The sequence below is a fragment of the Alligator mississippiensis genome, chromosome 3 (assembly GCF_030867095.1).
Source record: "Alligator mississippiensis isolate rAllMis1 chromosome 3, rAllMis1, whole genome shotgun sequence".
Lineage (NCBI taxonomy): Eukaryota > Metazoa > Chordata > Crocodylia > Alligatoridae > Alligator > Alligator mississippiensis.
Genome location: NC_081826.1, coordinates 274,303,599 through 274,317,826, shown reverse-complemented (window position 1 = coordinate 274,317,826; position 14,228 = coordinate 274,303,599). Strand labels below are relative to the sequence as shown.

At 40.4% G+C, this 14,228-nt stretch overlaps 2 protein-coding genes across 2 annotated transcripts in view; one reads left to right on the top strand and one right to left on the bottom strand.

Moving 5' to 3' along the window:
* Positions 1–3,156, top strand: part of CCDC152 (coiled-coil domain containing 152) — a 34,514-nt gene extending 31,358 nt beyond the window's left edge. Inside the window, exon 7 of the mRNA XM_059725200.1 lies at positions 2,121–3,156. Within this exon, the coding sequence (XP_059581183.1) occupies positions 2,121–2,305 (185 nt within the window). The 3' untranslated portion in view covers positions 2,306–3,156. The remainder of the gene's footprint in view (positions 1–2,120) is intronic.
* An 869-nt stretch (positions 3,157–4,025) lies between these two features.
* Positions 4,026–13,166, bottom strand: SELENOP (selenoprotein P). Its single transcript, XM_006268909.4, is given in 5 exon segments — positions 4,026–5,876; positions 8,405–8,522; positions 9,115–9,327; positions 11,220–11,435; positions 13,063–13,166. Coding segments are annotated over 4 exon segments (951 nt in total). The 5' UTR covers positions 11,423–11,435; positions 13,063–13,166; the 3' UTR covers positions 4,026–5,459.
* Positions 13,167–14,228: the final 1,062 nt, after the last annotated feature.

Below are 14,228 nucleotides of genomic sequence, written 5' to 3'. Positions count from 1 at the left end.
GATGCTCCCCACCAGTTTTAGGGCAGTCTGTCCTTCACTTTCCTATCATGCCTTTGATGTAAAATGAATAGATGTAATGCAGCAGACTGCCCCATTTGTGGCCCTGGTGCCGCGGGCCAAACACATGGCTCTGAACTGCCCATACACCGTGTCCCATGCCTCACAGATGGCATCCAAATCCACTACTCCCCTGGCCCCTTACTGGGCCATACTTGGTCTCTGGCCCATTTAGACATCAGGCCCCACTCAGTGGGTCTTGACCCCTTGGCCCTTCACTGCACAACTCCCCCAACCTCTCACTGGGCCACACTCACTCTGGCCCCTCACTGTGCCACCATTATCCGACCCCTCACTGAGCCACACTTCATGTTCTGTATGCCTCAGGTCCTTCCCAGTGGAGTTTGGCCCCTCTCTGGGCCTTTCATACCTCAGGCCTCGGGTCCCTCCAGGCAGACCTTGGCCCCAAGCCTTTCCCCTCCATGGGATGATTCAGAAGGCAGTGGCGGCTGAGGCCTTCTGGCACCCAGAGATGACTGTAGCAGATTGCGGGGCCCAGATGTGGCAGTAGTGGCAGGAGCAGGGGGCGTTGCGGGGGTGGTGAGTGGCCGCAATTCACACCCCCTAGGGACAGCCCTGCCAGCACCCCATCCTCACGTTTCACTGGGGTGGCACAGGTGTGGCATTTTCTGGAGGCTACCCCACCACAGGCAGTCTCACCACACTATCCAATCCCAGCAGGGTGTAGTTTCAAGTCCTACCCTGGACCAAAAGAAACCTCCATCCCCATAGTTCCTACCCTAACCTCCAGGTGTTACAGGAGCTGCAGTCTTCAGGCATGCAATGTTATTCCTCCAGCTCCCAAGGGTCTGGTTTTATACCCTGTCTGCCCAGCCCTCCTCCAATCAGGCAGGCCCTTGCAGTCAGGCTACACCTAACTGGGCCTAAACCCACCCGCTGGCTGCTCCATAGCCTGCCCAACAGTCTGAAAGTGGCAGGCACAATTAGGGTAGTGGCACAATAATTTGCAGATTAACAAGATAGTATCAAAAAGGCCCAATTCTATCACCAGCATTTTTGTATAACTAAAATACACTGAATGTTTTGCCAAAAACTTAAATGAAGAAGCGTAACTCTGCAACATGAATAGGAAGTGTAAGTTTTCTGAAGGCTGCACTGAGTTTTTAGCATGTCCGGAGCATGTCATCAAATGCTTAAAGGTCAGTTTCTCATTCTCACTATTTACCAACATACCCATTGTACAATGGGTAGCAAAATGTATACCTAGTTCGGAGCTCATTTGGCAATCTTTACACTGGTGTAATCAGCCATTAAACTGGTGTAAACAGAATGGTGATATAATATGCAAGCATATACCAGAGAAACTTGCTTTAACCTTTTGTAGACTTACTTTCCCAGTCACTCCACCCAAGAAAAATCAGGGATAAAATTGCAGTCATGTAAATTACAATGATGCCATGTCGTATATCTATTGATACCTGGGACTAGCTGTTGCTATAGAGAGGCCTGCTCTTTCACCACCTAGTGGCAAGGCTCCATAATAGCACCTATTATAAGTGGTTACCTCCAGATACATGCTCATCTGTGTGAATACACAAACCAATGTAAATTACAATAGAGTCCTAGGCCCTTAGATCACCCTTGTACATTATTTAAAAGAAAATTCTCTCCTAAGTTCTAAGACCCTGTAAAAGAGAGAATCCACTTTGTGGTAAGGAGTGGGAATGGACTCCAGATAGCTTTAATAGTGTGGGTTTTTTGGTCAACTGAAATGCATTATTGTAAAATCCTGAACACTATCAGTTAATGAAAACCTTAATAAATGGGAGATGTTTCCATTCAAATCTTTGTTCTGCAAGCTGGTACCATAAATAAGGGTACCAAAAATATCCCATATACCAAAATAAAAAGAAAAACCCTATACGACTTTAAGTTCCTTCAGTTTATGCTTTTAGTTCACTTATTAATTTATTCCACTTTATAGCTTCTGCTGTCTTTTAAGTCTACTTTGTTAATACAATGAACTCTCTTGTAATTATACTATGTATATACGTTTATATATTAAAATTATAATGTTCTGTTATTTGTGTTACTTTTTTCAGTTGAACTAAAAGAAGAAGAACATAAAGAACAGATAGGGAAAAAAGAGCTGGAGGTTTTAGAGTTAACCAGGCAGCTGAGAACTCAAGATAAGGAGAAACAGAATGAGATAATCAAACTACAGATAGAGGTATGTACTAGCAAGTCAAATCAAAGATGCATCTCGTGTATATGTATATTTATATAAAAGATTCTAGATTTTTAAAAATGTTGAGATTACCATTAGTAGGTTTGGAGTGATATATAGTCCTTATGGTCCAGCAAATATGTGAGAGCAAGGATTTTTGTAGGTGACATCTTATGTTGGATCAACTGCATAGTTAGGAGAGATTTCATCCACAGAAATTCTTGCCAGTTAGTAATGTGGTTTGGCTGTTCTGTTCTCTATTATCACAAAGGGCAGATCCTGCAGTGTACATTGTTTGAGATGTATGGGTTTTAACTGAACTGAGGAAAAAGTCCACGACCCCTTGAAGATGGCCTGCACGAAAGAAATTGGGGTTTGTTCCCCTTCGTGTGTGTGTGTGTGTGATATAAGTTACTGCCATTAATAAATGGTGGCATAACTAAAATTTAAGGAGAATAAAAAGTATTACAATATAACCTGTTCTTATTTTTGTGATAGAATTGGTTTAAATACAGCTGTTATCCTTGTGAAAACACAGCCACATGTAACTGGAAGGATGGATAAATGATTTGATTTTGTTCTTTTTACTTTTTGGGTTTTACACAGTGCTCAGAAGAGATCTTCATGTAAACCTTGAGAGCCTGATGCTCTTATGCTGTAATTTACAATGTGCTACCAAACGCTTCAGTGGAGGTCTGCACATATATTGTAAGCCTCAGGGCCAGAGATGTATTTCACAGTTGAGGTTGCAAAGCCACTCCATTGCTGCCAAATAAACAACTCAGAGTTCAAATCCTCAACGTGTTAAAAAAAAGAAAAAGCACATCTCTCAGGACTCTCCTCAGCACTAGTGCACGTGGAAAATGTGGTTCATGTAGCTCTCAAGTCCTAAGCTAGCTAACAGCACCCAATGTCTACACCAAGGGAATTTTCCACTAGCTGGTGAGCTGGCATTATCGTCCCTTTGAACCATCAGGACCCAGGACGTGGGACAGTATTTTTCTAGCTAACTTTTAAAAATGAAGTTGTTTCATTATCTCCAGATTAAGTAGTTGCAATGCCCATAGGTCACGCTGCCAGTTATATTTAAAGGTACAAATACATGAAGAACAGTGAGAATTATACCTATGTAGTAAAGACAATAAGTTTCATCTGTTGGGCTTTTAACTTTTTTTTCCTGTTTATTTTAGTTCAACGCTAAATTAGCAAAAGTTCAGAATAAAGCAACAAAATCGTTTCCAGATACAACTGCCTTACCTCAAAATATCTACAGAAGGGTATGTGTTTAAGCAGCACTGCTACTTGTATAGAATATCTAGTGGGTATTTGTGGATGATATTCAGTGCTTTAAAGTGCAGCTGTGCTTTGAAAAGGACTTTGTAAAATTATCCTTGTAAAATACAACTGATATTGTAAAAAAATCTTAACATTGTAGTTAAAAATGTCCCAACGCCAACAGAATACTGTGTTATATGCTGATTCTGTATTTCAATTCCAATTTGTGTGAAACAAAGAAATATTTGTTTGCACTTTTATAGAAGCTGCAGCATCTCCAGGAAGAAAAAAACAAAGAAATCCAAATTCTCCGTAACACCATTCGAGACTTGGAGCAACGGCTCAGCAGGAGCCAGGATTTCCACCTCAAACGGAGCCGGTTTTGAGAGCTTTGAACATGTATTGCAGAAATCCTTTCCTGACTTAACGCAACTGAAAAATATAAGTACAATATCTTGAGCCATGCACTTAGAAAGTAAAATCAGAATATATGACACAACTGGAATGTCATCTACTCTTTATTGAAAACTCCCTTTTCAAATATTCCATACATTTACATTCTGTTTATATTCAATACTACTTTCTTGCGATCAGCATTCACCATAAAAGGATTCAGGTTCTGTAGGAGTTATGATTTCCCTATTAAACCGTCATTAATATGGTATGTGCTCTCAGAGCAGTTCACTTGTATTGAATATTCTTTTTGCTTTCTTCCATTAATCCCTCAACCTATACTACATTATATTCAGTTCAGATAAGTAAAATATAAGAATGCTAATTACAAAAAGAGATGTTATACAAGTTTTATTAGTAAACTATATTAATAATCAATATTGATGGCTAAATTCCACCCTAATATTAACAGGCACAGTTCACTGTGACTTGTGCCTACTTCTGTTAGGACCAAATTCAGCCAAAATCTTGTTTTAGTTTCTCATCCTGCATCAAGATCTACTAGTCCTACTTTGTGTGTCCATTAATTTCAATGGGAATGATGCAGAAGTCTGCTTTTCTACATCCTGATAAAGGTTCCAGTCCCTAAACTATATTAAAGAATATCAAAACTATTACTTTTGAACAATGTAGTATTTGGCTATAACATACATTACAGTTGAACTAAAACATTGGTTTGGCAAGTTGCTTATGTGTAAGCTAATTTGTATTTAACAACGATATGATTTGATCATTTTGTCACTTCTTTCATTTAGAAAAAAAATAAACTTTTGAATATTTTCCATGTTCTTTCAACATGGAAGAAAACATGATTAAAATGTCTTTTCTGGTCTTCTTCCATTCTTGATTGCTAAACTTCAAACAGAAGCCCCTAGGTTATAGTTTATGCTTCTGCCTTCACTCATGCATGCAGAATATTAGGAGAGAGACAAGAAAGACAAATTAACCAGACTGCAGCCAGCTTCCAAATAGCACTGAAAAAACAAACTAAGGGTCAAGTAACATTACTTTGTTTAAAAAGCCCTCTCCTGATGGTAGCTGACAGGAGCATGATTGTAGCATTCATCAAATTGCTTACAATGTTGTATTTTAATTTTACGCATTTCTTTATCCTGTCTTGGGCAGAATTTTGCAATTGTGGGAAATTAAATATCTTGTATTCCTCTGATAAATTTGAAGCTATTTATTCCAAGTTGTAATGTAAAGAAGTGCCTTCAAATGGAAGGGGCCTTTCCTGATTTTAAGATGTTTAGTTTGTTTTTCAGGCTCAGTTTCCAGGCTTTCCTTGTCACTGTCAGTTGTCACTGGTTTCATGCTCTCTTTCTGCTAGTGACTGTCAAGCAGCTGGGAGCAAACGTCACTGTCAAGATTCAGTGATGTTCTCTAACAGCAGCTGGCCCTGTCACCTGCAGGTATCTGGAAGTGTTCCTCGACAGTGTCAGGTGGCTGCCTTCCCTACTTCTTCAAACAACAGGTGTCGTCAGTGTCAGCATCAGCTACTAGAAGTTGATTCTGACGCTTTCAAAAAGTTTCAGGTTAACTGATTTTTGCAACTGGCATTTCCTTTCTTTCAGAGCCTTTTACTCTGTAAAGGAATCTCAAGCACTTCTCTTTGTGGGACAGCTTCTACCCTTTCCTGGCTACCTGCCTGACCCTGTCTATTACGTCCCAGAACCCTGTTATGACGTCGATTGTTCCCAGGGGAATGATGTCGTTGAGCACGAGCCTGTTGGTTCTGATCTTCTGAAAGATGATCCTCTTCCCGGTGATGGTGCCCGTGTCCATGGTGTCTGTGTTGGTTTGGGTGATGGGAGTGATGGCTGTGTTGTTCAGGTGTGATCTCCACTGGCTTTTCATCAACTGGCTTACTTATGTTATTGCAAACCTCTTCAACATCTGGCATCTGAAAAATAAACATTTATGTGACATAATGTAAGTGCTGAGCTTTTGGTAAAAGAACTTTTTTTTTAAATGTTGAAAGCCTGATTCTATATGACAAAAAAAAGTAGAGTCTAGATTTCACTTTGGAGGAAGGGGAGGCAGCTATGTTATGGTACATTACAGGGCAGCTCCCAGCTTTCAAGAGATCACAGGACATTTGTACACATGATGGTAGGGCCATGTACATGTGACAAAAAGTAACAAGAAATTGTCATTTGTCTAACATAACGGTGTAACCATGTACACGTGTACAATTTTTTTTCCTGTAAAAATTTCTTTGTGTGTGGCAACTTCGACCACCTCCAATGTATTATAGTTTGATTGTGGCAAATTGTTCTACTGTAGATAAAACAAAATCATGTGGGTGTACATGTCACATGGGTGAGCTAGCAGTGGGAGAAAGTGGCATGGACAGTGCACAGGGTGCTCGAAGCCCAGACATGCTAGAGGTAGCTCAGTCTTGGCGGGCTTCCAGCACCCCATGCACCATCCCCACTGCCTTCTCTGACCATCCGCACACCCAGCCACCCTCCTGCTGCTGTTCCGTAACAGTGACAGAAACACTTAAATTGAAAAGGTGGATCATAATTAAAAACCGACAAATTAAAAACCCACCATTTCAATTTAGGGGAACTAAATCCCCCCTCACATGTACAAGTGCTCACAGCTGCTTGGCAAAGTCTGCTCCTCTCAGGATTAACTGGGCAGGGAAAAAATGAATCAAGCTGGCCCAGAGGAAGAAGTTTTCAGCACCTCATTTAAGTCTACTGTAAACACAGGAAGAAATGATCCCTCTGAGGCACCATGTCTCCTGATGTCTCTCTGGTGCATGGTGCATATAAGCCACCACTGATGTCAGTCTGTCCCTTTTTGACACAATTTAGTCGTAAATAGGTTGGGTAGCAACTAGGTAAAGAAGGCCACATTGCTAAAGCTGTATTTAGGATTTTAGTAAAGCTAAATAGAACTACAACCCCTTCCCTCAGCTTATTTTACCTATAAAATATCATTGCAAACATTGAAAAGAGAATCAAATTTGAGAAAGAAATTAAATTCTACACTCAAGGTACTGCAAGCATGTGAAACAAGCTAGTTATCTGTTTCCTAGATAGCGGGCTTCCTCGGTACAAAAAAATCTCCATCACAGCTGACACTAATCATTGCCCTAGTTAGTTCTAAACAGGGAAACCAAATGTTCCACTACCTCAGCTAGTTCCACGTTTTCACAGCAGCAACACTGAAATAATATGTTAGTTCTGATATTTAGTAATACAGCATTTAAGGTGCCAGGATTTAAACATTCTCAACACTAATGTTTAATTGAATCAGAGTTTTGTCATATGGTCATTTAACATTATAAGCTTCAAGGGTGACAAAGTCCTTTTTTCATCATTAGCAAATATTTATAACAGCAGACAATTCTGTTATTTGTGATAACACAACTTTTACTAAAGACTTTAGCAGTATTTAACTTTTAAATCACTGAAGATCTAAGTGAAGACAAACATTCAAGATACATAAAAACAAATCTGTATTCGTAATGTATAGAATGGTCTTTCTTTGCAAGACGTGCTAATTAACGAAACATACTGAGCATGTCTACATGAGATGCTATGTCGCTGTAGCGACAAGCTATGGTGATGTAGCTTGTCACTATGCCAGTGTAACATCAGTGGGCACTAACTGTGATGCCACCACCATCACACAGTAGCAATGAGCTACTGCGCAGTAGGGTCAGAAATGATCCATGTACTGCCAGAACTGTACAGTACTGATGGGTACTGTACAGTGGGATGCATGTGTGGACACACCTACTGTTGAGCAAATTTTTGGCTGGGTTAGAGTCTCTACAACATTCTCCAATTCCCAAGAATCATCTGTTGCATTCAAGTTAGGTGAAAACATAAACTCTGAGCAGCTGTGTACTATGGGCCACATTTTAAAAGTATTTAAGTACCTGAAGATGCAGATGAGCATCTGGTAGGATTTTTAAAGTACCTCAGCAAATAACACCCATTGAAAGCAATGTGTTAGATGCTTAGACATGGTGGAAATCCCAGCAGGTACCATTTGGCATTTAAATACATTTCAAGTCAAACCTTACATGCTGCCTCAGAAAGGAATGGGTCTTCCTCAGATACACTAGAGCATCTCCATCTATACATCTACTGCATATGATGTAGTACTTTGCCAAAGAGACATTTAAGTTAATCAATAAGAGTATTTCTCCTGGTTTCAGTGAAAGCTGAACTGAATCCTCATTGCAGAGCTGTGGGAATTTGACCTTTAGATTTCAGTCTATTTCATACTGATTTGATCAATTTTGAAAATCGTTTCACAAATTGCCTACTAATGAAAGACCATGAAATGCCTAGATCAGTGAAATTTAGTATCTGAGATAAATCAGGTTAAAATACATCCTCTAAATTTCAGTCAATCTCCCCCCCCCCCCTCCCCCCTTATAAATAAAGAATGAATTAAGGAAAATACCATATAAGAGCAATTTCCACAGTTCTGTTCACAGTAGGCGATCTTAATTGATTCTTCCACATATGGGAAACTCAGGTAAGTATAAGGCAGCTCAAGGTGATACACTAGACGGCCACACCTAATGAGAGAAATAGTTTAATCATTAAACACAAAGTGTATGAGTTTTTGTTACTGTTATTGTGGTTGTATATGGGAACCCTAGTCATGAACAGGACCCCCTTGTGCTATATGCCATACAAATACACAATCAAAAATGGATTCCTGCACCAAAATGTTTGGAATTGAAAGTAGTGTCTGCATTAGTTATAGACTCCTGCTTGCCGTAACTATGTCTCATAGAGTCAATACAATGTTAGATGTCTCTGAAGAGCAATTCAGAGTTAGGGGGTTCTAGGATCTCTATGCAGGGCATCTCCAGGTGATACAGATAGACCAGAAATATCTGATAGTACAGGGCTATGTCCAAATTCATGTCCCTTGAATCTGAGCCACTAGCAGTCAACAATACAAAGTTAATGTGGTCAGAAGGAGAGCAAGCAAGAGGGATCCTGGCTCTAATTAAGGGATGAGGGTCTTCTCAAGGGAGAAAGGAATCCTGGTTCTGGTTCTGACTGCTAGGACTTTTTATGGAATTTAGAGAATCATTGGAGAAAATACAAAAATAACCAGAAATCTAAACCCTTCCCTGATTTCCCCTTTATTATACAGACCTGTCATATATAAGAAAATCATCTTTGTTTCCATTTAAGGTAGTCCAGACATCGGGTTGATTCTCATCCTGTTGGTAAACAACAATATGCTCGGAGACCTCCTTTCTCAGCAAGTGGATTTTCTCTTGGGAAGTGATTTCTTGGTGATTGACCACCATATATGAAATGTTGACAAGCCCATCGTTCTCTAACTTCACACGCAAGTCTTCCAGGCTAATGAAGGGTTATAGGGGAAAGATTGTTAACCAGGTAAGAATCATCTTGATCTTTTTCTTGGGAAAAAAATGTTATGTTTTTAAATGTACATTTGCATCCTGGGATGAGTGATTTTCCTTTCCCATGCTTCTGGCTTACGTAATCATAGCTACCATAAAAGCCATTGTAATAGCTAGAAATGGGATACTCCTGCTATTGGCTCAACAGAATAGCTGCACTGCTTGTGCAGGTTTGTGCTGTCCATTATTAATGGACAACTCAAGCACTAGCATGTGAGAAAACTCTTGCCTCTAAAATTGGCAAGACAAGGGTTGGTTCTTTGACATGTGGTGATGGATCATTTTTTCAATTTAAACAGATTCCTTTAACACCTTTGCTCTATAAACTGAATAGATGAAGTTCTTTATTACTATAAAACCTTGAACTCCTCCAGTCTATTATAAAACATGGTTCACCTATTCCTTGTAAGTCCTTGACAAAACTCACTTGGACTTCAGTGGAGCCAAAATTTTAGCTTTAGTTGTTCAAATTTTATTTTTGAGAAAAAATACTAACCTGTTTTTAATCTAAGGTGACAGCCGGGAAACAAGTCAAGTTGTGAAACCTGCACTGTTACTTTTTGAGCCAAAGTGATTTCACAACTGTAATATGAATCCATGTTATGGTACTTGCTGCTTCATCTTGCTCAAAACCAGTTTGTTTATTACTGCTACTATTATTCTTTCGCTTACTTGAATTGTAATAATGCTTAGAATGCTACATTGTGCTAGGCAGTGAATAAATATATAACAAGGAGATGACTCCCTATAAGCCTTGGCTTAGCTCTAGGAAATGGACCCTTACTCAGATGGGGAAAATGACATTAAACTACCAGCTTTGATTTGTCTTTTTCCACTCAGATCTTGAATAAGCAAAATTAGTATTCAAGATCTATTCAGGAATAGTTTGAACCAGAGTAAACTATTCCTGAGTGCACAACAGCAATTTGAGCCAGTACAGAGCAGGCCTGGGCTGGCAGGGGAGTCAGCCCCAGGCTCCAGATGGCAGCATTGCGTTGGTGGAGGAACTGGCAGGGACACATGTGTTGAAAGTGCAGAGCTGTGTGGCTAGGTAGCAGACAGGAGTCTGGCCCCCACCTGGCTGGGCTAACCGTGCACAATTTATACCTGCAGTCAGCATCTACACATGCATTTAATTGCAGTAAATTACCCCAATGTATGATAGCACTGTCCCAACAGCAGTATTTTATGCCAGAGTAAATTAGTCTACTGCAGACTACTACCATCACATGTGTAGACGATGATGCTTTACTCTGCAGCTAATTAATCTGCTCCACAGTAAAGAACATGTATAGATGTGGCCAGTTAGGGTCAGATTCTACTCCACTTGCTGGGCACCCAGGTAGAATCAGACACCCACGTGAGATTCTATTTCAATGAGTTCGGATTCCAGGAAAACTGTAATGCAGTGGTAGCAGCACTCTCCAGCCAGGCGGAAGCAACGGGTCCAGTCCTCTGCTGTGTTCTGCAGGCCCCTCCCCACTTGGCTTTCCAGCATGCTCAGCTGAGACTGGAGTTATTTGGGGTTTGGTTTTATTAATGAAATCTTGATTTTTGAAGCTGGCAAAACTTGTACTTGATCACTTTGTCTGTCATGAAATACTGGGGCATGATCAAGGAATGTGAACCCCTAGCACAGCTTTGTCTACTGAGAAACTTGACCCCAATCGCTGGAGTTATGTTGTCACAGCCTCACAGGACCCGTTTAGTTCCCGAGCAGTTGAAGAAGCTCTGAGTAGGTGACCATGTCTATGTATGAAATTCCTCAGGTCCTTTAAAAACTGCTCTGTCCCATTTTAAGAAAGATTTAGAAAGAAGACATGTTCTTACCTGGAAGCTTGCAGCAAGCACAAGTGTCAGCTTGCTTGGAGGAGAGCTACCACAGTCACTGAACCTCTAGAATTCAGCATGGGATCTTGGCCCGCAATATACCATTCTGGGGGTTCTTTACAATGGGCACTTGAACCCTGGCTCTCTGTCCCTCCTTCTGGGAGGAGACAGAGAACCAGGGCCAGTCCCAGCCCTGCCCACATGGCTGGGCCTCCCCTGCAAAAGATAACGAAGTAAAATATGCGCATACAGACAACCCAGCTGCTGAAATTCTCATAACAAAACGCAGCAGGCCATTGACTCCACTGGGCTTGCACAGGAAATATGCACAGATTTGGCCCAGTCTGTTTATTTGGCAATATTTCTTTGAGTTTCTGGAGAAAACAAATGCACATTTATTGGCAAGATCCCTTTGACTCTGGAAAGCACTTACATAATGGAAAACACTTGATTTTGCTGTTTTATGATGGATAAATGGTAAAAGCAATTAAGTGATTCCTTGATATTAAAAGAATTACTCCTCAATCCTGACATTTTTTGTGACAAAATGCAAGTTGAATACCTGTAGAACTGACTCTGGCATTTCTGCTTCTGGCTTCGTTGTGCTTTGAAGTTAATGGCACTCAGCCAGTATGCACTGAGTGAAAATTTGGCCCATTGGTCCGAACAAATCCCAGGTGCAATTCTACTGACTTCAGAGTAGTTGCACTACCCGAGTATGTTGGTCATAGCAACTGCTAAAAAAACTGCAAGCAGACCAAAAGACTCTAGAACTTTTAACATGAGGGTTGGAGCATTGTCGTAGCTTTGGGACACTAATGCCCTTCCTCAGCGACCTGCTTTCCATGAGGTAACATTATAAAAAATATGGACAAATATTATGCTTTCCTCATTTAACAGGGACACGAGGAAGGGCACCTGCTGCCAAAATACCTCTCTCAACTATACAGTTGGTCCAATAAAAAAAAAAAATCACAAAAATCCTTGCCTCTCATCCAGAACTTTTAGAAGTTTGTTTCCATTTGGCTTGCAGCCAGGAAGAGCCCTAACCTAATGCAGACACCAGAAACAATTTCTCAACAGAAAAAAGGAAATGAAAAAATCCAAAGTTGTTCAGGCTTCCTTAAATCTCTTAAAATCTGCTTTGCACACACAGCTCATTTTCTATTTGTGACAATCATAAAACATGACAATTATTGTAAACTTCTCTTCTGAATGACACGTGAGTAGAGCACCTCTTGGCTTAGCAGCTTTAGAAACCTCTAATTATACAGGAGATAAACTGAAAAATTACACTAGTTATCCTGTACTGTAGTATTGTATGAGGTACTCCAGACTCCCTTTCCCAATCCTGTTTGATCTCACATACAGTTGAGTTCCATGAGTTAACATTATAGAATAAACAAAAAATACTGATAAATATGGTGTTTTCCTCATGTACCCTTAAAAAGTTTTTCCTTAAAATGAAAATTTCCAAGTTACACAGCTATAACTCTGGCCCCTCTAGCCTCAAAGGGGCCAGAATTTTTCTCTCTCTCTGCACACATTTGCATAATTGCAGCCCTTTCCTGCAGATATATATAAAATTTCAGTATGTGTTGTGAATCTTCAATGATTTTAGTCTTCTGGAATATTGGCATACAATCACCAACAGCAGCTGTCAAGCATACGCAATGAAAGTGAGTTGCATTCTGAATTATATTTTCTTCTATGTTTGAGTCAAAAAATAAATTTTTCAGTTGATTTCAGATGCCACTTTCCAACCCTCCTCACCACAGAACCAAGTTGATGCATTACCAAGCCAGAAATCTTGAAGCTATTCATAGCAAAACAAAACACTTACCCTTTCCCTCCTCCTTTTGGCAGCTCCGCTTTACTCTGTTCTGCAGAATAAATAGCCTCGGCAGTAGTGCACTCTGGTATTTATACTGCTCTTGTTTATCTCACTTCTCAAATGTGGTTCAAAGTTCAGGGAACTCACTGATCACGACCTTGCAAGCAAAGCAAAGTCCCTTAACTAAAGCAGGCCGAATATTTCTTGATTAACTCTCTGAAAGAAGCAACTACTAGTCACACAATACAAAGAGGTATTTTAACATAATAAATGTGAATATGAGGCTTTGTAGCTTGCCAGTTACCCCAGTAACTTGGAGGCAGTGGTACAGTCAGAGGAAGGGGGTTGGCCAGGGAGTCACATTCTTTTCCTACCTGCAGCCCACAAAGAGGAAAAAATATAGATACTTCTGCTGAGTTAGCAAGTTTGTTCTCCTATCCTTTATCCTTTATTTGCCTTCCACTACAGTGTGCCCTGTTTGGTGTATGTGCAAAGGTAACACTCTTCCTCAAAAGCTGTTCTTAATTACATAATCTTGCTAGTAAACTGTACTGGTACATACAAACAACACTCCTTATATTGACACCTGTAAGTGTTAAAGGTGTAAATCAGTGTGGCTCTGTTGAAATCAGTGAGGCTATATTGATTGACAATAGCTTTTCTGTTCTATTGCCTTCTGTCCTGTACAGGTTCTTATGCTGCACTTGTTGCTACAGTATCTGAGCACTGTTGCAGTAATGTGTTAACCAATGTGACTAACTTCTAACCTCTCCAATTCTCACTCATCCTCTCCTCACTGTGTGTGCTGTCAAATATTTCCTTCTGGTAGTGGCTGGGTTTGGATTGTAAGTATATGGAGTGCCCTGTGCCCATGTTAGAGAAAGCAAACAGAAGAAATGCACCCTGACAAAAAGGTACCTTCTTGAAGAAATAAACCCTGCCCTTGGAGTGGCAAAATTCATGAGCCCAGTTTCAGTGCCTGATGCTGGCACCTGGGAGCAGTATCAATATGATGGCAGCAGCTTGTTACAACTGAGCTATTCCTAAGAATGTGAGGGGCACCCATGCTTGCTCTTATGCTCCAAACCCAGAAACTGCTAGTGAAGCTGCTCCAAGGACATGTGCCTGCGGTCAGTCTTGAGACTTTAGTCCTGCCATACTTAAAGGCAGTCGCT